The sequence below is a fragment of the Quercus lobata genome, chromosome 2 (assembly GCF_001633185.2).
Source record: "Quercus lobata isolate SW786 chromosome 2, ValleyOak3.0 Primary Assembly, whole genome shotgun sequence".
In the NCBI taxonomy this organism is placed as follows: domain Eukaryota; kingdom Viridiplantae; phylum Streptophyta; class Magnoliopsida; order Fagales; family Fagaceae; genus Quercus; species Quercus lobata.
This window is the reverse complement of record NC_044905.1, coordinates 12185417-12208991: the sequence shown is the minus strand read 5'-3', so window position 1 is coordinate 12208991 and position 23575 is coordinate 12185417. Positions and strand designations below refer to the sequence as shown.

General features: G+C 34.9%; 3 protein-coding genes across 5 annotated transcripts; 1 reads left to right on the top strand and 2 right to left on the bottom strand.

Annotated features, from left to right (window-relative positions):
* The first annotated feature begins 1526 nt into the window (after positions 1-1526).
* On the top strand, positions 1527-5119 carry LOC115974522 (serine/arginine repetitive matrix protein 1-like). The gene is made up of 3 exons (XM_031094923.1): positions 1527-1798; positions 3536-3905; positions 4030-5119. The coding sequence occupies exons 1-3, from the start codon at positions 1727-1729 to the stop codon at positions 4902-4904; spliced, it is 1317 nt and encodes a 438-aa protein (XP_030950783.1). The 5' UTR covers positions 1527-1726; the 3' UTR covers positions 4905-5119.
* On the bottom strand, positions 4924-10053 carry LOC115974521 (phytosulfokine receptor 1-like). Its single transcript, XM_031094922.1, has 10 exons — positions 9222-10053; positions 9083-9123; positions 8865-8983; positions 8691-8782; positions 7671-8618; positions 7325-7573; positions 7077-7237; positions 6439-6666; positions 6179-6328; positions 4924-5783 (listed from the first exon to the last, which is right to left on the bottom strand). The coding sequence occupies exons 1-10, from the start codon at positions 9382-9384 to the stop codon at positions 5526-5528; spliced, it is 2409 nt and encodes an 802-aa protein (XP_030950782.1). The 5' UTR covers positions 9385-10053; the 3' UTR covers positions 4924-5525.
* A 1629-nt stretch (positions 10054-11682) lies between these two features.
* LOC115974518 (vacuolar protein sorting-associated protein 35B-like) lies at positions 11683-23026 on the bottom strand. Of its 3 annotated transcripts, none has more exons than XM_031094918.1 (22): positions 22556-23026; positions 22314-22410; positions 22089-22212; positions 20903-21088; positions 20691-20778; positions 20437-20493; positions 20260-20349; positions 20016-20138; positions 19110-19184; positions 18979-19038; positions 17846-17962; positions 17398-17637; positions 17248-17313; positions 16931-17020; positions 16086-16175; positions 14184-14273; positions 13795-13863; positions 13221-13301; positions 12956-13063; positions 12759-12862; positions 12353-12466; positions 11683-12249 (listed from the first exon to the last, which is right to left on the bottom strand). In XM_031094918.1, the coding sequence occupies exons 1-22, from the start codon at positions 22646-22648 to the stop codon at positions 12039-12041; spliced, it is 2373 nt and encodes a 790-aa protein (XP_030950778.1). In that variant the 5' UTR covers positions 22649-23026; the 3' UTR covers positions 11683-12038. The 3 variants fall into 3 exon arrangements, with proteins under 3 accessions (XP_030950778.1, XP_030950779.1, XP_030950780.1); XM_031094919.1 differs by having other exon boundaries at positions 11866-12249; positions 20903-21071; positions 22556-22841; XM_031094920.1 differs by lacking the exon at positions 22556-23026 and having other exon boundaries at positions 11866-12249; positions 20437-20572; positions 22314-22330.
* Between the last annotated feature and the right edge of the window lie 549 nt (positions 23027-23575).

The window sequence follows — 23575 nt, the reverse complement described above, 5'->3', positions numbered from 1 at the left end:
AAATTATTTTTATTTATTAATTTTTTGGGCCTTAATTAAAATTTTTATATCATAAGATAGATAAACAAAACATTCTATTAGCTAATAAAATATGTTTTTCCCCCTAAGTGAAAGACTCTAATTTTTTTGTTATTTTTTTTTTTGTGCAATATTATAAGACAATGAAATCTAGTATGTTATATTTAGGGGGCCTTGTTCCATTTGGGAGCCATTGCCTAAATGTCCTAATGGTTGAGCTGCCCACTATGTAATATGGATGCTATTTGTTCATAATGATAGTAAAATGAAATGGACACCTCATCACAATGCATGGACGAAGAACTTGTATCTAAATGATATGCAATACTGGAGCATTCGCATTAGTTCACATAAAATTTATGTTTATTGTGGCATACAAATTTATTTTTTCTATTTTATATACTTATTTTTCAGAATACCCTACACCATATTTTATATCTTGCACTATATTTCATTAAAATATAAAATTTTCTTGATTTTTGTAATTGTTTCTCTTTTTTTTACACAAAACAATCATCATCCATTCTCTTTTTTCATTATCAAAATATGTAAAAAAAGAATAAAAAGCTAAATGCAAAATGAATAATAAAATTACACTAGCACTATTCATTTTGGATGATTATAGTAAAAAAATATATGTATTTTTACACAATTTTACATAATATGATGTAAGTGAATTTTAGAATTGGTAGTTAAAATGTGATAATTTGTATATCATGCAAGCACTTAAAAGGATAAAATCAAAATTACCTAAAACTTCAAGTAAGAAATTGCAACTTAGCGTGCGTTTGGGTTGCACGTTTTCAACATGCAATCCAATGTTTGCGTTTTTGGCTAGGTCTCATGGCACTGTTCACGACCCAGTCAAAAACGCAAAAACACTCATACTAATGCATTTTTGGGTCCTATGACATTATTCCTATCTTTAAAAATTATTTTGCTATAATATTTTCAACAATAAACTTTTAATTTTTAACAAATAAGTAATATCCAAATACATCCTTAATCATTTATATTCTGTGACAAAAATTGATTAACAAAATTTCCACAAACCAAATTTATCAATCAAGTGGTCTAAGAACCACGTCCTATTCAAAAAAAAAAAAAAAAAAGTTAAAGTGGTCTTAAGAACCACGGGGGTCGAGTGGTGGAGTGCAAAAGCATGAGTGACAGGTCCCACTTTTTTGTGTGGCTTATTTCGTTCGGGAAAATCTCATAACAACTGGGCCGCGGCCCACTCGATTTTCAACTTATTTAAGCACTCTATTCCCATTGGAGCGTGCGAAAAACGCGACTCATTGGGCGTGGGTCGGTTATCGCATTGCGTGTAGAATTAGGAGTAAGAAACAAAATACCCAAAAAGGGCCGCAACAAACTCACAAAAAAGTGGAGATCTAGGAGATTTCCACCAAGGGCATAATGGGAAATAGGAACCGACTCGGAAGTCGCTGAATCTGGCTCTATATAAAGACCCCTCTATTCACCCTAGAAAGGACATTACGCGTAAATCGTCTATTTCTTCATCTCTTGCTTGGGTGAGCCGCCTAGAGAGAGAGAGAGAGAGAGAGAGAGAAGCTTCCTCTTCCTTTTAGGGTTTCAGATCTCCTTCGATCTAAACCCGATTAACGTTTAGATCGAGAAAAATATCGAATCGATTTACCGCTCAAATCTTTTTTGGGGATTGATTGTTGCGAAAAATTCGAATAAGATGTCTCGGTGTTACCCTTACCCACCACCAGGGTTTGTGAGGAACGAGGCGGTGTTGATCGAATCGATTAAGGTTTGTTGAGCAAAATCTTGGTTTTGCGTTTATGCTCAACTACTGCTCTCTCTCTCTGATTGTTTTTGAAAAATTAGAAATAAATAAATTAAAAATTAAAGATTTATACGAATGTTTGATTTTGCGAAATCTGATCCTGAATCATGAGATTTGTGCTCATAGTTCTTTAATTTAGTATTTTTTTTAAGGAGTGTTTGGGTATAAGTGTAAGGTTTTTTTGTTGGAGAATGACAGTAACTAAGTTATATATTTGTTGGTTTGGATACTAGGAACTTTTAGGGTTAGGGTTTTGCTTAAGGCAATAGAATTTAGGTTTATGATTTAACTGAGGTTTTTTGGTCTTACAAGAAGTGGGGTTTGGAGGATTTGATCTTTGGAGTTTGTACGAACAAATCTTGGTGTCTATGTAGTTTTAGTTTTTAGTTGTATCCTGTAAAGTTCAATTTGAGGAGAGGAGACAAGACCAGAATCCATGTATATCCATACAAATAAGGTTAAGGAGAGAGTGTTATAAGGTGAAAGTGGGAATGAGAGAGGAATATGTTGTCCTATGAAGGTTACCTTGTATGGATTGAAAACGAGAAAGTCATTCGATGAATGAACAACCGTTGTGATGTAATTCGCGGCATGGAGGAGTGTTTTGGATTGTCAGATTTGATTACAGTTTATTATGGTTGGAATTGGAGTTCTCAATGGAAAGTAAACTTGATTGTTCACGAGTTAGTTTGAGAGAATATGAGGAAAGATGCTCGATCCCATCGGGTAGATGAGTTAGTTCCTAAGAAAAGAGGGTGTACTTTAGCATTTGGCTTACCCATTCATTTGTTTGGTCTTATTACCATTTGATTAGTGCCTTGATGTGTGCATATTTTTCGATCTTGATCGTTTATTCATGCCTGTTTGTGTTTGGTGTTATTGTCATAGGGTTTTTATAAGAGGAAAATAAATCTTACCCTCATTGTGGTTGGGTCTTAAAACATAAAATCTCTCTGAAGTTAGTTTGTAACACAAATCTCTACCTTCTCAGGTTATAAGGTCAACATGTCTACTTTTTAACCAATCACATTAAATCATCTCACATGTATCTTCATATACATGTTACCATCCTGTGTAGCCAAGTGATGATGATGCTGATCATTGTGAAAACCCTGTGATTTTGGATAAACATTATACTGAACAGCTGCAATTAACATGTACAATGATCTGGTATTTTTTGATTGGTTAGGATGTGATGTGTAGTTTATATGTCGACTTTACACCTGAGAGGTATTGTGTTACTAACTGAACTTCAGAGTGGTTTTATATCTTTTGACCTTACCATTTGGGTTGTAAATGCATTTTCTGTATGATTAATGATTCGATTCCAAATAGTGTAGTTTATGTTGTATTGGTTCTGACCATGTCTTGAAGTGGGGGTTTGCATGACTTTGGTTTTGATTAAATGCCTTTTGTCAACAACTGCCTGACAATATGGTTGAGTTCACAAGTAGTAGAAATATGATTTCTTGTTACCAAGTGTTGCATTTTCCAAATGAGAATGGTAACCTTGAAGAATGGTACTCTATGGGTACTTATTTAATGCCGTGCTTGTGTGTTTTTGAAAATTAAAAAAAGAAGAATTTCTCATTTAGCACTGAAATGTAACCATTTCATTAGCTTGGCTGTGCTTGCCTCTTTTGGGTGTTCCTACTTCCTAGCCCTCTGTTTTTAAAATTGCTATTCTGGTGCTGTATATAGCTCCAAAATAAAACGGAGAAGGACAAAACAGAATCTAAGAAAGAGAAGAAGAGGGAGAAGAAGGAAAAGAAGGAAAAAAGGAAAGCACGGAAAGAGAATGAGAAACTCTCTGATATTGGTGATGTCAAAACAACGATAAAGCTCAATGATAAGAAGTATGACCAATCAGTGCAAAGTAAAGCAGAGTCATGTGGTGGCAATCTTCAAAAGCGAATTGAAGATGAGACTGAGCAACTGGAAAGAAGTGGCCTTACTGAAGAACATGGGCAGGCAGTCTGTTCTCCAAATGTTAGCTACTTATCTGACAGCACTCAGAAAAGCAACAAGAGGAAGAGGGAAACCTCACCATCTAGTGACATCTCCAGTCATGGTGAGTTTTAAGTTTAACCTGTCATTTGGGGATGCAACTGTCAGTTGGATTTCTCTAACTTCTGCACACAAAAAAAAGTCTTTTGCATATACTAAAATATCATTTAATTTTTTGATTCAAACAGGAACCATTCTTCGGTTACGGTTGCCATTGAAAAAGCACAAAGAACTTGATGCATCGCGAAGCAACAAGCAGCTGTGCTCTACCTCTGGAAGGGTAGATTCTCCTGCTCAACAGAAGAATGGATCTACCCTTGCTCAACAGAAGAATGGAATTGTTGATGTACGGAGTCAAGAAAAGGACCGTTCTATCAATTCAACTAAAAATATACTTGCCAAGGAGCTTACTCATGGGCCAAAAAAGGTAGTGCCCGGCCCTGTGTTAAGGAAGATTGAAACAACACCAAACCCAGAAAAAGTAGTGCCCGGCCCTGTGCCAATGAAGATTGAAACAAAACCAAAACCAGAAAAAGTTTTGCCAAGGAAGATTGAAACAACACCAAACCCAGAAAAAGTAGTGCCTGGCCCTGTACCAAAGAAGATTGAAACAAAACCAAAACCAGAAAAAGTTGTGCCAAGGAAGATTGAGACAACGGCTGGCCCTGTGCCAATGAAGATTGAAAGAACACCAAACCCAGAAAAAGTAGTGCCGGCCCCTGTACCAATGAAGATTGAAAGAACGCCAAACCCAGAAAAAGAAGTGCCCTGCACAGTGCCAAGGAGGACTGAACTAACATCACATGAAAAAAAGATTCAGAGGAAGGAATCAGCGTATAAAACTTTATTTGAGAACTGGGTTCTGCCTCCGCCTCATTACCAGGGAGATGATTTTGGTGATGAAGATTGGCTCCTTGGGAAGAAGCAGGCAGATACAAATGGGTCTAAAAGATTGAAAGCTGGAAATGATGTTTCGAGTTGCAGATGTCCCACTTCGTGGCCACATGCCCATTACTTACCCGAGGCTGAAATACATGCGTTACCTTACACAATTCCATTTTGAATTTTTGAATTTTTTTTTGACACTTGCGGTTTGTACATAAAGTTGTGTTGAGCAGTGAGCGCTAGCCAGAAATTTTTGAGAATATGTACGGTGCTTAGTAGTTTTGCGAAGAGCACCTAAAGCACATTGTAATTTGTAAGCCCCATTGTTGAGGATTGGAAATTGTATCAAATTTTCAATTTGAATGAGTCAGTTACAGCCATTAATCTTTAATATATTTGTATCGTGCATCCAAAATGTCAAAATTTTGTCATCAGCTCAGCTCCTCAATGACTACCCAAACCAATGTTTAAATTAACAGATGAAAGAATGTACGTTTTAAATTATAATAACTGTTCTAATTGCAATCTTCAATGATTCTCAAAAACAAAAAACTGAAATTGTTTGCCTTCCTCACACACTCTCTCTTGATTGTAGGGAATTCATCAAAAAAACAGAATGTAGGGAAAGCTCTGTGATAATAAATTTGAGTGTACATGTATACCGAAACTCTGCATTCTGCAAAATCCCATTGCTTAGTATAGGACCTTCCTTTTCTATACACAGTATGTATGGTACTGAGCTCTCCTCCATTTGTGAACTTCTAAGTTTCATGGCATCAATCATTGATGATGATGATGATCAGTCTTGCCGTTCTTTCAAGTAGTCCTTCAACATGAAGTGTCGGGTCTTTTCTGCACTATGTATAGACATATCACTACTGCTTAGTGAGCCGCTGTTGCATTCTGTTTTAAGCAAAGTGGAGCCCATGTATTGTTGGTTGCAATAAAATTCTGGAAAAATGTCATCATCATCTTGATTTTCTATTTCTTTGAAATCAATAACATTGGAACTGACACAATTATACGCATCCTTCTCTCCTGTTAATAGCTTTAGTATCTGGACCAGGGACCACACAAGTGTCAGCTAGTTAAATGTCAATCAATATCAAAGAGAACCTCAACAAATTGAAACAAAACTCGAAGGTCAACATGTTTGCTACTAGCTTTAAAAGTCCGTTTGAAAAACAACCTTGTAGGAAATCTTTTAAGGGAAAATAATCTTAATGTCCAAAGTAATGAGACAAAGCTTTGAAGTAACAGCAGAAGTAATGAAATTCAATTAGCCATTTGAAGTCAACAACATGGTGTTGATTGTCATCTCATCTTCATTTTGACAAAATTAGTATGAAATCGTGTTTAGGGTTGTAACATTAAGAAATAGTTACATGTAACTTCATTCTGACCCTTAAAAAAAATATCAATTCTAACAACCATATAATTGTATTTTAGTACCTGACTTATTTTTGGACGACGCCGAGCTGACTGGCGAACACATAGGCTTGCTGCCAAGAACATTCTATGCATCTGATCAACATCGAAGTTCCCATTTAACTTTGGATCCAACAGTGCTTTAAGATCCTCACTCTCTAGTAATGGTTTTGCCTAGATGAATGCAATTTGATTACACAGCTATAGAAAGAAGAAAAAAAAAACCCTAGTATGGATGAAAAAATATCAGCAATAGAAAAGTATGTAAAGAATAAAGTTCTTACCCACTTGACCAAACTCTTTTGTCCTTTCAGGGTCTCAGAACCAATTGGCTTTCTTCCTGATAACAGCTCAAGAAGAACCACACCAAAGGAGTATACATCTATCTTATCACTGACCCTTCCACGCATGAAATATTCTGGAGCAATATATCCAAAAGTCCCTACCACATCACTATGAATCACATGAGTTGAATCTGTGGGTCCCCATACAGCAAGCCCGAAATCAGATAACTGCATTCAAGAAATTAAATTAAACCTGCATCAGCAAGAATGTTGAACTTATAGACATCTCAAAAGCAACTAAGAAAACTATTCCTATAACTTTGTTAGTTGGATTGAAGATTTTAATCTCTACATTTATCAAAATTTGTGAAAATGTGAAATTGCTCCTAGTAGCTTTCTATTTTGAAGTACATCTTTTCTTCCTGAAGTTGGACAGAGCTGAAAAGTCTATATAATTCTTGCGGCTTAGAGCGGGAATTTTTATAGAAGTTACTTCCAAAAAACAGAAAGATGGAAAATAATAAATGTGATCGACCCTGAAGTTTGTTGAGGATTTATAGCTGATCTCAAAATTTTGGGACCAAGACCTGATTGTGGTTGTTGCTGTACTTTAAAGAGCAATACAAATGAAAGCATACCTGTGGCTGAAACTCATTGGAGAGGAGAATGTTTGAAGATTTTATATCTCTGTGAATAACTGGCCGAGAACATTCATTGTGCAGGTAATTTAGAGCCTCTGCAACTGCAACTGCCACTTTAAACCTCACTTCCCATGACAATACAGATCTGTTACTTTGACCTGCATTGCAGATTCAAAATGCACATAAGTGACTTTAATGGAACTTCTTAAGTGAAGCAAATTACCTTGCAAGTCATAGAAGATTACCATGTAAGTATTCCTCTAAACTTCCTAAGGGAAAGAAGTCATAGACAGAGATAAGATAGCTATCTTCGACACATACACCAATAAGAGATGTAATGTGCTTGTGCTTTAATTTGGAGATGATATCCATTTCTGAGTAGAAGTCATTCCCAGCTTCCTTATATGATTTCAGTATCTTTACTGCCACTGTTCTGCTACTAGGAAGATATCCTTTGTATACATTGCTACACCCTCCCTCTCCAATAAGATTTTCTGTCAAAAAACAAAATATTTAGATAGAGAACTATGTTGAAAGTATTTTGCCTCAACCAACAAAGCCTTATATGCCCAAAAGGAAAAAAGATTTAACCTGAGGAGAAATGAGAAGTAGCATTATTTAGCTCCTTGTGGCTGAACCACCTATAGCCAGATAAGTTTGTTCTAATGAGAAGCTCCAACTCCTTGAGTAGCTTTCCTGATGCTGTTGAACCATTCTCACTATTTAAATCCCAAGAACAACTACTCTCTCTTTCAATAGGACTTTCTGTTTTATTAGAAACAAAACTAGTCTTTTTTTGTGGAGATACTGAAATTGATCGTTTAGGCAGGCTCATTACCCATTGAACAACAGACATTTTTCTAGCTTTAAAATCTCTAGAAGAATTTACATTTGCAGAAGCTGCAATCCGAAGAAGAGGCCAACCAGGCTTTGATTGTGGAGGTTCTTTAATATGGACAGAAGCTGAACCTGAAGGGACCTCCATTTTGTTTTCACAAACAAGTCCAAAGTTCTCTTCTGTTCTTTTGCTACCATGAACTGTTTCAAATTCAGAGGCCTGAATCAATTGGGGCCTAGTTCCTTCCTCATTCTCTCTCTCCTTATAGGAATATTTGACAGCCTTTCTATCAAAAGACATATCGGTTTTACTTAAATGCAAACCAACCTGGTTCTGCAAACTTAAAGGCATGGATCGATGAGGTAGGTTCATTGCCCATTGAACTACAGACATCTTCCTAGCTTGAGATTTTCTCAGAGCTTTGTGACTCATGGGTACAATTTTCTTGAGAAGTGGCCAACCAAATGTTGATTCTGGTAACTTCATTGGGAGAAGAGGTAAGCTCAAATTAGCTTCCTTCTTGTAATGATGATTAAGGCTAGAATTGCTGATTTTGAAGCCCCCGTTACCATCTCTTATTACGAATTCAGATTTCCGAAATGCATGAGATTTAGCTTTTACAATTGCTGGTGCACCTGCATGTCTTAAGGTAGCATGGCTTTCACCGAAATAAAAATCAGGCCTCAAATCTGACTCCAAACCTGCAAAACTGAGAGAGTTCAGATTCTTTTTCATACAATCAAAGGAGTTTTTCATATGAATATAGTTCAAACCTCTTGGTTGGTCAACAGAAGGCCTTTCAAACATAGGCTTTCCCCTGTGGACTGCCAGATTGGCGCAATATTTGGCATACGAAACCCAGCTCCTAAATACACAACGCATAGTTAGGACTTAGGAACAAAATTCACAATATACTTCAATGTTTGAGAGTTTATAGCTCAACTTACAGGGAAGCACTTTCTCGTTTTGTTCTCAAAATCACTGTCTTAGCCGCAGAGTGCTTTCTCACCCTCTTTAAAACGTTTTTAGATGAACTTTTTAGTGTTCTTGCACCATTGAAATTAATCTGAAATTCAAGTAGTGTTTGAATTTATATATGTATTTTTCTTTTCAGAAAAAGAAGAAGAAGAAGAAGAAGCATGACAAACTGATGAGAGAGCCAAACCTTTTTAGCTATATGAAAGCCTTTGCAAAATTTCAGATGATCTAGAAAGTACAGTGTTAGTTGTAGTAATTCAAAAAAAAAAAAAAAAACCCAACTCAGTTAATAAGCTTTTGGTGTAAGATAGATATGCAAATAATACCTGGTAAAAGATCATAATTCACAACCAAATAGCGTGCTAGTTTTGCAGGTTGTACAAGTGCAGAGCTTAAACATTCAACACCATGGTTGTTCATTAAATTTCCACATAAGAACTGCTTCTTTCTGTCCCATTTTCTTGCTTTATTTTTCTTCTTTATCATCATTTCTACTTTGATCAAACCCTTGTTAATTTGTTGACTTTGCAGTATTCTACGGGGGATAAGTAACCCCTTAAAATTTATGCATGTCACAATTCAAAAACTATATGATAATAGCGCCTACCTCTACTGTTCCATTCATGAATTCGCTTTGAAAACAATACAAGGAAGAAAAGTTGCAATTGGAAGTGGCATGTACAAAATTATAAACAAATCACAAAAAAGTTCTGTATATCATTTAGAAGAAGAAAAAGAAAAAGAAAAAAAGGAAAACGATGTGGAGGATAGATTGTAGGCTACACGGATGTTGGTTTCCTTAGTTTGAATGTTTTTCAACATTGGTAATTGGTACAGTTTATTTCCTTAGTTTGATTATTTGACTGAGGAATTCTATCTAACTCGTCAAATTACTTTCTTTTTAAATATTGAGTGGCCATCAAGCAGACGTTTGAGTACAACTAATTTTGGTGAAGTCAACGTTCTTCCAAGATGGCTAAGAAAAGGAGTCAAGAAACGTGAAGAGAATGTTATGTGAGAAGATATTCAAGTGGTCCGAGGCAGACATACTTTTTATAAGCCAATAGTTGGTAACCATGCGGCGAAGTGCAGAGGTAATCAAGATATTTATGGAAGGTTAATTATTGTTGCATATATTGTTTCTCAAAAAAAAAATTATTGTTGCATATATCTAATTACCTACCGCCTTTGAAATCGTGTTTTAAAATGCGATTTTAGTTATAATTGTGAAATAGTGAAACACAAGTTTTGAAAATATGATATCACAATTTTAATTGAAATCTATGTGGTAGACAGTGTGCGACAATCATTACTCTTAACTAGTTTGTAACCCCATGTATATATATTGATATACTTAAAAAATATATAATAAGATGCATAATATAATTCATATATATATATATAATTTAAATACTATTGATAATCATTTTTATATTTTATTAACTCTTTCAAAAATTTTGTAAGGATATTATTAGGTATAAAATGTAAATTGTCCATTTTTTAAAAAAATTATTGTGAAACACTTTTTTTTTTATTTTTTTATGATTCATTTATTCTAGACTCTTTGATTTTTGTATTTAATAACTCACTTAAATAAATATTTATGATGTAGTCTCACGTTTGATTCTAAAATTAAGAAATAAAACTCTTTAAGAATAAATAATTTAGGACACATGGTGCAAAATTGGAATTCTATTTTAAAATTCTAATTTGAGTTTTTCTCAACTTCACCTATTATTATTATTATTATATATAGATGGGTAGGGATGTTCATAAAAACTACACTACCATCGCCATGACAACCATGACTCGAATTGGCAGTGGTAATCGGTGATTTGTTTTGTTTTTGTATTTTGGGTCATGTTAATGGGTGCCAAACAATTGTTAATAAATTATTTTAGAAAAGTTTTTAAACAACTTTTATAAGAAATTGAAAGTACTATCAAAACATTAACAGTTTATTTTATTTTATTTTTTTCATAAAAATGTTCCTAAAATAGATCACTAACATATGTCTTTAGGTCATTCATTAACTTTTCTCTTATTTTTTTAATAATTGTAATCACCACCATCGACCTTGTCCTTTTGAGCTTTTCAAACCTTGTGATATAGTGACAATTTTTATTTTGGAGAAACCGTGTCAATGCAATGTAAAAATGTCTTTGAAACCCAACCAGGCAACCACACGGATGAACATCCCATTCCATGACCTTATTTTTATTAAAGATTGCCCTAAGCGGCAGCCTAAAAGGCAACCACTTTTTCACCTTGCCACAAATAATTAATAAATGAACATCAACATACTAATCAATTCAATTCGATTTAAGTACGACATGACTCATGAGTGATTCAAAACATTGAGGTTGTTCAAACTTTGATCTTCCAACCCCACACTTTCTCCCTTCTTAGATTTGGGCCAAATCATTTGGCCAATCAAATTTGCCTAGCTTATTGGTGCAAATAGGTCGGAAGAAGTTTCATTTCAAGTCATGTGAGACTGACACACTGAGAAGGAATATGTATATATTTGATATATGAGATACCTTCTCTACTATCATGCTTCGCAGTCAATGTCGCCAAGTGGTGCAACACAGCAATTTCCAAATGTTTTGCCTTTCTGACAGTAAATTGATAGCGTGGTTCCAAGTTAAAACTCCAAAACAATGAAGTTATAAACCAAACGACTTTGCCCATGATTGTAACCCAAGATGTACATGCACGTAGGCACGCACATTTTACTGTGAATGATTGAGTATTTAAAAGCATACAAATATAACAATTAAGAGATGCCAATCTTAGCCCCAAAAACAGCATATTATTTGATGAAATAAAGGTTCGAGTATAGAACAGTAGAGGGATCAAAAGGCAAGCCACAAACAGTGAAAACTCACACAAACCCTCAAACCAATAAAAAATAATTTATTAATTACCTTTAAAAAAAAAAAATGAAAATGGTCGAAGGGGAGAAGGAAAAAAGAAGGGAGGCGGAAGAAAAACCTATATATGAGTTCCTGTCAAGGTGCACGCATTTTATACAATTGTGCTCATTGCTCACCTCTCCCCATCATTTCCTTCCTCTCAGCCCCAAACTTGCTTGTTTATATATCCACACTTTTCAGTAGTATAACTTAACACATAATAAATCAAACCTTGACAGAATCATATTTTTCTCCCATTGCACCGCCTTTCTGTTTCTGAAACTGGATGTAACGCAGCGTGCTAGCAAAGAAAGCATCTGAAGCAGCATTGGGGGCTGTAGATTCGCTTTGCATCTCAGTTGTGATTAATTCTATTAGACCCTGGATTGCAGCACTTGTAATTTGGGGGTTTCCCTTCTCAAAAAAATAAAGGTACCTGATGCATATAACGACCCATGAATCAAAAAATAAACATAAAAGCTATTAACCATGCGTGTATAACAGCAAAGTTCAAATTGGTAAGACTCTAAACCACTGACTTGTTCAGTATTTCAACAAAGAGTGTGACTGGCCCACTGTTACCCCGTGTAACATTGGCCATCTGTTGAGCAGCATTTGCAATCCTCAAGGCACGCTTTAAGCAAAGCAGGACCCTGTAAATAGAAATAGCACCAGTAGTTATGTCCTCTTCCATATATGTGGCAACTCAGGTAAACTATGGATTACCCCTAGAAGTGAAAGCTTAATACCCTAGGAAGCAAACTGCTTAATAGCAATGATAATAAAAGATCAAGAACTACTATGTTGCTTCCATTATCAAGAATACTCAACAAGCAGAAAAAAATAATGCCAAAATAAAATGCCAACAAATTGACACATTAAGACAAATGAAACCAGCCAACCGGTATAGTCAGATATATGGATGTAAAATATCTCGCAGTGTACCTTTCTCCATCCTTAATTCCATCCTGATCATCAACCCAAAAAAGATGTGAACATGCATAAACCGCTCTGCACTGATCAGGTTTCTTTAGAAGCTTTGCTGAATACTGACACAAAACAAAGAAAAAACATCATTATGAGTTTTAGTAGGAATGGGTAACAAGAGCACATTAATTAGACAGCAATTCAAGCATCATTACCCCTGTGGCCTTGTGTGTTAGAGTATCTCTATTCTCAACACCAAATACATTCAACCTCTGAAGGGTTCCAATTATCAGATGTATTGCAGTCACCTGGGCTTTGGAGTCCTAAAAGAAAGGTAAATACTCATGTGAATAAAACAAATATGGCCAGGCTAAATGTGAGACATTGCTTATTGATTAAAACATTTGACGACAAATGGCCACTTCTTGTCAGTAATCCAAAGCAAACTCAATCACAAGAAATTATTTCATGGACAATTACCGCAATTTCTTCTTCATATAAGACAAATGCCTGAGTGAAAAATTCATAAGCAACAGGCTCAAGACCACAGTCATTAGCAGCCTGATCAGCAAGGAACAAAAAAACAAAGAGTTCAGAAACATACAGTTAGTCCCCCAGCTACAGATATCTGACATGACATTAAGGCTTTCTTTATCAATGGAAAATATAATCAAGATAAAATGCGTAATGATTCTATTTAATGAAGTGTGAGTAAATTTATGGTAATGGCATTGTAAAATTTCATGCACAATAAGTAATAGAAATGTTCACACATGTCATGCCATTGTAAAATGTTTCACACAAATCTATTTTAACAAGTAATAGAAATTTATTACCACTTTGCCACAAAAAGTAAAAAAAGCCTTCTCCCTCAATCTTGAAAACCATTTTTTTGATAATTCGGTAGTTACAATGAAGCAGGGGGGAATCTTGAAAACTATATATTATTTTTAAAAAGTATCATTATTCATGCTCCAGAAAAGAATTCTAGGAGCTACCAAAAAATTATTTTCTGATATTTTTTTCTGCAGTACTAGACAAAGTCAAGGCATACCTCAGCACATTGCAGGTACAACCTTAATGCCAGTTCAGGAGATGGAACAGTGGAAAGAGATTCAATCATCTGAAACAAAACAATTATAATGTCATATTATGAGTACAAGCATGCAACATAGAAAATGAATTTATAAGGAGAGGAGAAAAAAGGAAATAAAAAATAGAAAACACTAAGAAAAATCCATAGTTACTTTAGTGAAAGAAGATATATAGGAAGTTTTTGTAATTAAATTGAACCATCCAACAGACATAACAAAATGGACAACCCTGTCAAGAAAGCCTATAAGGAAGTATTTTTGTCTACAAGGACATGTCTAAAAAGTTTCAGTCTTGTAAGAATCAATATGTAAAATTTGACATTGTCTTCCACATCAGTTCAAAAGTTACCTCATTTAATATCTGAAAAATTTTCTTTGGAGTTGCAGGCACTTCCTCTCCCGCTACGTCCCCATCCTGACCTTGTAATTGCCTTATCAACTGCAAGCCACAAACAACTTTCTGAACGGTCTTTCAAAATTAAGGTTCATTTATAATAAACTATCAAATGTGAACTCCTATACACAAATTCAAGAGGTAATTACTCCACCAAAATTGAGTAAATCAAACTCAAAAGAGAAAAAGATATGTATGCTGATTTTTTGTATATAAATAGCATCCAAATAAAAACTACCAACTACAAATACTGTGCAGTGGTCAGAAAGAATTGACTTTTTCAAGTGCACTTCTTTATCATCAGCTCAAGTTCTTGCCAGCAAAATTACATTTCTTTCATATGTATTCTTTCACTTGACACAATCACACGCAGTAGAAAATAGTGATATTTCTGCACAATTTGGGCCTTCTAAGATTTTTGGTTCTTTTATTTTTCTTCCCTTTCTTTTCCCAAGGCAGATGAAGTTTTCGTAGCAACGGTAGTTACAAAGATAGCATAAATAACAACTTCTTGATACATGTAAACCTTACATGTAGGGATTCAACTCACCTTTGAACCAAGTCCTTAGAGAATCTAATGACTGGATCCATGTCATAAACTAGAAATATAGAGTTCCTTTCTTCATAAAAAGAAGTTAGGAACTTGGAGTGCACTAAGGTTTAAAGTATGTCTATTTTCCAGAACACCATGATTCATTTAATGTTTTCAAAGTTCTATTGCATATAATATGTCATCTTTTATAGATGCTTCAAGGATTCTGAGCCATTAGGGGTGTACAACAAGCTGGACAAACTGAGACTGCACCGAAGAAAAACCCTGTCCATAATCCCAAATCCCAAATGTAATTTCCAAAATTTGTAAACTAAACCCTAGAATCTCCTTTTTTTTTTCTTTTTTTTTTTCAAATAGTTTATTTTCTTTGTTTTTGACCAATCTTTTTTTAAAAGATATGTAAAATATGTGATACAAATGGCTCAGGGGTGTTATCAATGTAAAATAATTTTTGAGAGAAAAGTATTTCCTGTATTCATCATTTAGCTTTTTAAAAAAAAAAAAATTCATAGCATTGAACTAACTGGCCAACTGACCCAATCACACCAATCTGAGCCGATTTGGTCACTGACCCCCTTTAAGATGCAGTGTGGTGAGCAAACCAGGAAGCTGACCATGGTGGTGCAGTGAAAAAAATTGCCTGTAACTGCAATGCACCCATTTACACCCCTAACTAGCACGCTATGTAATTTACTTGGCCTTAATGCTTTGAAGCTGTTAATTTGAAATTTTCAATTTGCATATATTATCTAATTCTAGTTTCTATGAGCACATGTAATTTTTTTTTAATAAAAAAAGGCTTCTGATATTAGTCTTGAGTTTAAGGATTATGCCTTAGATCTTGAGTTTAAGCCTTAAAATTATGAGTTCTAAATTCCCAACTATATGGCTTACTTATTGATTAAGAACAGTAACTTATAAGAGGCTCTCAGAAATACTCCTATATGCACCTTAAATGGGTTGACTGAGAGCACAGACTCATAAAATGTGCATAGGGTACACAAACTCTTCTAAGCTGATTGGTTCAAAGGAGTAGCAATCATTAAAGTCCTCAGCAAAAATTCTAGAAGTCAGATTCACAATCTTGTTGACTATCCATAATATTATAAAGGTGCTAACAAGAATCTGACAACAAATTTCCACTCCAGAAATTCTTTCTTCGTTCACAGTCAAGTCCAGACCGAAAAGAAAAAAGTACTCGATGCAATTTTTTCACTCATGTATATCTTGCAATATCTTGCAATAGAAATTGCATGCATGGAAAAAAAGAAACAACAGTCTGCCATAACCAGGAAGAAACATACCCTGAGTGCAGAAAATATAAGAGGAGGAACAGTAAAAGGCAGGCGTCTTGGTCCTCCATTCATTATACTCTTCTTCACGGTACATATGATCTGAAGATCAGAAAATAAGAACATCAGAAAACAATTCTTAAGTCATAAACATGAGGTGAAAAATATACCAGAACCTAAGATTTATGGAAATGGAAACAAGTACTGTAGTTTCAAAAAGACATGGGATGCTCAGCACAAGGCCCAATATTTTTCACATATGTCTGAACAAATGTCAGACAGACGTTTACACAAGCCCTGCCATCAAAAAAGTTGAAACACCCCAAAATCTGTAAGAGTTTTCCTACAAACTGTAGACCAAATTAACCTAATAAAGAGTTGGACCAAGGAACTATTGCTTCATGGGATATCTCCTAGACAAGATAAATATTTGCATTAGTATATAATAATAATAATAAAAGGCTGAAAATAAGTTGAGGGTTCTGATTCTTGAGGCTTAAAATTACAATTATTTTATATGTAGCATTACAATATCTTAAATAATATTAATTTATTTTTGGCACCCAGTATTTTTATTTGCATTTCACAAGGTGTGTGCAAACTTTGATTGACAGTCCAAAGCCTAGGATTTTTGTACTCTCCATTGTACATAACAAGCTGACTTTAGATTCTTTATCTCTTTTATTTCTATCAGCTCGTAGCATACCCATTTAATGACCACCAACAATAATATCTTTAAAAAAAAGAGCATCCAAGGTATTTTATAAGATGTTAATGGATTTAAGGAGATTCAAGTAACATTAGCATCAAAAGAAACAATGCTGATGCAGAAAATTTTCAAGACATCAATTACTTACCTTTAACAATTCCTCTGGGTCATCATTATAAAGCATGTGAATGAGCCGAGCAACAGAATTTTGTTCTTCGTTAAAATCCTCCTCATCAAGCTATTGGTAGGATATAGCAGGAACAAATCAAGGAGAGAGACGTAAAGAAGAAAAATCATTATATGTTTCTAACAGTAAAATAAAGATTAAATATCCCAAATAAAGAAAGAAATAAAAAATCATGTGGATCAAAAGGTGTTGATAGCAGGCTACCAAGTGAATTTTAATATTCAAATCTCTATCTTATAAGATGAAATTCTGTTTGCAAAAAAACTCTTTATATGCACCTCATCCGCAGCAGTTCCATCCAAGTCCTTGATGAGCCCTTTAATTAATTCGAACAGCACCTCAACCTACAAACAGCATATTAAGTTATTAACCACACTCCTCCAATAAGAAAAAGTTAAGATTGTAGAAAAAACAGAGAAGAAGCCCACCTGATGAGCAGTAGAGATGCAAGTGTAATTCTTCATGATGCTTTCAATAATAACCATTGCCATGACTTTATTTGTTTCATTATCAAGGTGATCCATCACACGGGGGTAATTAGAAAGTGTCAGGGCCATGACAGCATCATTGTATTTCTCCAGTGGAGCACTCAGAAGCGCAACGACTTGTTTTTTTGCTCTTTGGTCTTCAAGTTTTGGTTTGCCAGAGAGTTTCTTAACACATGCTCCCTGAAATAAAAATTCAAATAAAGAACAACCAATTCAGCATAACCTTGTCAGAAAAATCCATTTCTAAACAGAACCTCAAAAAATTTCCATCCATGTTATATATCTACTCTGACCAGAACACCTTCCATATAAAATTTCATGCAATAGTTAGGTGGAACCAATAGGTGCTCTAATCATTGTTATAAATGAGCTTCAAGAGACAACATACCAGTACTTGATCCACATAATCAAGTCGATCAGGATGAACACGGAGAGTAAATGTAAGAAGAGAGACATATAAAGTTATGGCTCCAACAATAGGCATGTTGACCTGTGCTTCTATCACCTGCCATTGCATGTAGTTGATCAACATATATAAAGCACAATTCCACATTTAAATTAAACATTTGCATAGAATGGAAAAAATTGAAAAAAGGCTTCTGTTAAATTAATGAAAGGATAATAAATGCATTTGCATGCCCAAGCCCAACACATGGAGTCAGTTGAGCAAAAAAATGTAAGGCTCTCTTTTCCCTTCAAATATGAATACCCCAACTGTGGTTTTATGAAAAAACCAAAGTCCCTAATTAAATTTCTTTACCCACATTCACCATGTTGACACCCACAGCTCTGACTCAGCATCTCTTTCACAATCACTAGGCACTTGTTGCTGCATTGCCCAATTGCCTCTAATCTGTGGTATTTACTGTTTTCTTTGATTTGTTATAATCCCTGTATACACTTTTTTTATTTTTAAACAATTGCAATTACCTATCAAAAAACTCCTTTTTAATATATATTTCAGGATATATGTACCCTATTCTCCCATTGCAGATATATAATATGGGGTGCATGCTCTTTTCAGATTATATGTCACCATTGCTAATATATCAAATGGAGTGCATGCTCCAATTGGAAGTTATAATATTAGATACCTCCTTAAATTGTTTTAGGTCATTCCTTTCTGATTTTGAACTAAATGCTGCTTTTTTTTTTCCCAGCATGAAAGAACATCTCCCATTTCCGTTGAAGAAACAGTGCACGGAGCATGAAATATGAAGGCAGTCCAATGATATCTAATTAAGTTTGTGCTACGCCATGTTAATTCAGTACATTGGATATCTGGGATATCAGTTCTAGTTTTGTATGAAAATTTCAAGAAAGCAGTAGCTATAGGTCAACTGTTTTTATAAGATAAGAAATTGCAACAAAGGTACTGCAAGATTAAAACCATAGACTCCCCCCCCCCCCCCTCCTTTCCACGCCCAAAAAAAAAAAAAGTAACGTAATGGTTGAGTTTGTGTAGCACTTCCAAATTTGAATAACAGTCAACATAAATTTACAAACTTTGGGAAATCTTACCCTCCCAATAGCATTGCTCAATTTTGCAAAAGCTTCCACTTGCAGAAATTCAGGTAACACCTGGCACAAGAAAACCATGATCAAAAAAATGAGAAAGCATATATCACAAAGACAGCATATAGATAACTAACATCTGTACTTGAAGCAGCATAATTTGATAATCTCTCCATTAATTGCGATAACACTGTCTTGACATCAACTGTTGGCTGCAAAAAGAAACATATTCAGATAGTGGTTAAGGGAAAAGAAGAAAGGCAAAAGGCTATCTTTAATGAGTTTATTGCTTTAATCAGAATTAAGAAGAAATGCAAGACACTAAAAATTTTGATATCAAAGATCCTTCACATATGTATTATGCAAAAGGGTAGACATGCATGTGTTTTCCCAACCTAGTGTTGTATGTTTATCATATAAGGAGACAATTTTCACATGTTCACTTCAGAGGCATTTAATAATAATTCTTGCACCATGGTTAGTTCCTAGACAATGTTCATGTTCCAAAGTATGCATTTGTAAACCACTTAAAGGATGCATTTGTAGACTGCTTTTACAAGGGTTTAAAATATTAAAAGCTGAAGTTACTTGTAGGATGTTAGGTAACCTCAGCCAATTAGGTCGTGCTCAAATGGCCCCCCCCCCCCCCTCTCTTCAAAAAAAAAAAAGATGCTATGTCAACTAGGGCGCTTCAGCTTTTTACTGATTGTGTTAAGATGCTTAGGCATTTTAGGCTGTTTTTGAGAAGCCACCTAGGACTTGCTTCCTAAAAAGCTGAAGCTTCCCATAAAAGCTACAGCTTTTAAAATGCTTCTGCCCTCCCACACTAGACTTGAATAGTCCTCCTAAGGACATGATATCATGGGCAGCATGGCAACTACCTAGTGCAAGGGGTGTGCAATGTGTCTCCAGATTGGAATTGTTGAACTATGTCTTCTGTGTCCCCCACACAAAACAAAAACAAAATAGCAGAACAAAGCCAAATGTAAGAACTTCTGCAACCCTGAAAAAGAAAATAATATCCAATATGTCATGACACTCACCTGAAGCTGGGGGCAAGCACCCAATAATGTCTCAAGGGTCTGTAAATGGTACTCATCAGGAAAGACCTGAATTATGCAATCCATCAGATAATATTGAGCAAGGTCATCACTGCAGTTGACAATCTGCACAACCCAATTTTGTTACTATTAGAAAGTTGATCAGGGAGGGCTTCTCGGGTGGAAATTTAGAAGAAAATTTAATAAATAAATAAATAAAACCTGAGAAAAGAATAGATTAATAGACCTGCTCTAAGACTCTGGGAAGAACAGCATCTTTGTACATTCCAAGGTCCACGCCCTCTATTTGACCGAGCACATGGAGATTTTTCCCAACCTAGTAAATCAAATAAGAAAAACAGAAATTTTATTACTCTACCAAATCTATTACACAATTTCATCTGGTGGTAGTTTCAGATATTACCAGATCACGGAGCTCGCTCCTTTCCTTTTCCAGCTTCTCTCTCACCCGACCAGGTCCCTGCAGACCAGAAAGCCCAATTGAAGTCCTCAACTCAGGATCGCCAAAGAGTATGAATGATTCACAAGCACCAAAACATCTGCATGGCCAAAATCATGCCATCATGGCTCATTTTTACCTCTGTGGCATGCAAGTTCAGTGGTTCTATGCATGTTCAAGCATGAAAGCAGATAAGGATTTGTAGAAGTCCAACGAACCTGATGCTGCAGTCGTACCCAAAGCTTATTCATCTCAGTGAAATTCTGGAGCACAAATTCTACAGAATCCATGACAGAGTCAGCATCTCTGCAGAAAGATAATGGCACAATTCCATGAATATTGAACAGATTAAAACACGGAGCAATCAACTGCTGGAACAGATGACTTCATTTTGAAAATGGAAATATATGTAATCAAGCAACCACCTTACCCTTCATATTCTGAACCAATATCAGGTAATTTATCTCTACTGATTTGAGCAAGATAACTTCTTAAAAAGAGCCCACGGATTGGGTGTTGAACACCACGACACATTTCCACGAGATCTTTAAGGACATCCTTAGCAGGAGCCTCCTTAGATTTGATGTACACAGATCCTACTGTACATAGGAGATACCTGGTAAATCAACAAAATGGACTTCACATGCACTGACAAAAATGTGATATCTGAAATAACCAAACATGAATAAGCCCATCTGAAAGAAATTCAAATTTAATTGGAATGGGAAGGTAACAATGAAAAGCATCTCACCTTTTTTTTTTTTCCAAAACGTAATTGAAATTTTCAAATCATATTTGACCTATTAAACCCTTAGTTGATTCCAACACATCATAATAATTTCTGATTGAAGTATATAATACTTCCCTCCTCATGAAGAAGAGGATAAATTTTCCACCTTAAATTAAAAAAATATGACCTTCTATTTTCTTTTGCTTATATCAACTTGTAGCCCCGAAATGTGGACAAAATTAAAATTAAAATTATATTAGAGCATACCCATGTTGAAATCAGTAAATATTTGAAGTTAATACACAATCATGCAAATAAATAAATCAATGAAGATTTTTGTAGCCAAATATTATCTAAGAAAGACAAGAGACAAGGTTATGAAAAATAAAGTTGAAATTAAGCAAAAACGAGAACTGCCTTCTGGACCTGTCAAAAAAAAAATTACCTATAAAAATGACTATTTGCAAAATTTATCGTCTTCTCATAAGGTACAACCACCTACCCATGAATGAGTAGCCTTTCTAATTCAACTATCAGTTCTGGTATTAAGATAATGCCACCTAACACGATCAAGGATTCTTTCACAGTTATTTTTCTATTCATTCTATTTCTCTTATGCTTGCAAAGAAATACTTTATTTTTGCTCTAGTTTCAACTTGTACATGTGAGAAATATCATTTTTCCTTTACTATTTGTATACAATTGGATAAGAATCAGGCAAAAAAAGAAAAACCTCTCCTCTCTCAAAGAGACAAAACAGTTTTTGATAACTTGTTGATCCCTATCAATTGTAGATTCAAAAAATGCCACATTTGCAAAAGGTGATCAAAATATTCCATATGCAATTGAAATGACAACAATTGAAGCATGATCAAAAGAAGCTTACATTCTAGGCAAAATGTTGCCAGCGTGCTGAACAAGTTCATAGAGATCCACAATCGAAACCCCGTGCCTGCTTTCGTCTTTGAAGAACATCTCCAGCTTCCTCAATTCATCGAACGCTCGCATGTCTTATAATCCAAAATTCAAAATATACTTCACAAATTAAACCCAAACTAATCATATTGATTGGCAAATTTAGAAAGAGAGAGAAAAAAAAAAAGAAATTTACAGAGTTCGTAGTATTTGTGAGGTGAGAGTTTCGAAGTTCGAAGCTCCGATAGCATCTGAGCCGAGTACTTTAGGGCTTCTCGGAGATTATTGGCGTCCTGAGACGATCAAAAACAAAAAAAAAAAAACAAAAAACAAAAATGAAATCAAATTAAAATTAAAAGAAATTGTGGAAATTAGGGTTTATGAAATAGATTAGGTTAAAAAATGGGGAAAAGTAAAGAGAAATGAGAATGAGATTACGAGAGCGCGGTGCATATAGAAGGCGTTGTGTTGAATGGCGGCGATCCCTTCGGCGAGCCATTTATCTTCGTCCTCAATTCCGTTTATCATCATATCTCTCTCTCTCTCTCTCTGTGTTCCCTAAACTGGTTTGGAAAGTAAAGGAGTGATGAGGCAATGAATGTAATGAAGGTAGAAGAACGTAAACGAACAAATCCTATCGAAAAAAATAAAAACAGGAACGTTAACGACTAACGAGAGTTGAACGTTTGGTAGGGAAGTATTAAAGTGGACTCACAACAGCTGTGATTGATTTGTAGTTGCAAATATAATAGTAGTTTTTTGGAAATGAATTAAACGACCACGTTCAGCTGTGATCGGAAGCATACATTTGAAACTAGGGATGGTAATTTTCCCTCACTCCGATTGACCTGTCTCTTTCCGTTTCATCTTGCACGGGTTTTTCCTGCCCCGTAAAGGTGGCAGGATGGAAATGGGTTTAAACTTTTTAGACTTACCCCACCCTACCCGGCCCTACATTAATAAGGGTTAAATTATAAAATTTTCACACCTTAAAACCTTACTATTTAAATAAATATATTATGAATTTATTTTATTCTATCTAATGTAGTTCTTTGTTTCTTTTTAATAAGGTTGGAAATAAGGGAACAATTTTAACGTTTTCTTTTGTCTTTATTAGAAACAAATTTATATACTATTGAATTATTGATTTTGTAGTAAAAGATTTTTCTTTTTATTGTGATATTGTATTGTAAAACACTTGGATAATATTATTCAATTTTTGCTAAAAATTAGTTTGATTTGATGAGATAAATTTATTTGTAATTTCAATTATATTTTTATTAATGAAACATGTTTTATTAAAAAAAATTGTAATAATTGTGGGCAAATCAACAAGAAGTAGAGTTTTACCGGGTGGAGTGGGGCTTCGCAGGGCCCCAAGGGGCAGGGATGAAGTAAGAAAATTTTTCTCGTCATGTAGGACGGGGCGGAGATGAGACAAGACAAAATTATGTGAGG

Coding starts and splice junctions, on each gene's coding strand:
- LOC115974522 (XM_031094923.1), top strand. CDS start 1,727: ATGTCTCGGTGTTACCCTTACCCACCACCAGGGTTTGTGAGGAACGAG. Junction 1,799..3,535: donor TGTTGATCGAATCGATTAAG/GTTTGTTGAGCA, acceptor TGCTGTATATAG/CTCCAAAATAAAACGGAGAA. Junction 3,906..4,029: donor TAGTGACATCTCCAGTCATG/GTGAGTTTTAAG, acceptor TGATTCAAACAG/GAACCATTCTTCGGTTACGG.
- LOC115974521 (XM_031094922.1), bottom strand. CDS start 9,384: ATGATGATAAAGAAGAAAAATAAAGCAAGAAAATGGGACAGAAAGAAG. Junction 6,667..7,076: donor CCAATGAGTTTCAGCCACAG/GTATGCTTTCAT, acceptor TCTTGAATGCAG/TTATCTGATTTCGGGCTTGC. Junction 5,784..6,178: donor GTCGTCCAAAAATAAGTCAG/GTACTAAAATAC, acceptor TCCCTGGTCCAG/ATACTAAAGCTATTAACAGG.
- LOC115974518 (XM_031094918.1), bottom strand. CDS start 22,648: ATGATGATAAACGGAATTGAGGACGAAGATAAATGGCTCGCCGAAGGG. Junction 20,350..20,436: donor GGAGCGAGCTCCGTGATCTG/GTAATATCTGAA, acceptor TTGATTTACTAG/GTTGGGAAAAATCTCCATGT. Junction 16,176..16,930: donor ACCCAGAGGAATTGTTAAAG/GTAAGTAATTGA, acceptor TCTGATCTTCAG/ATCATATGTACCGTGAAGAA.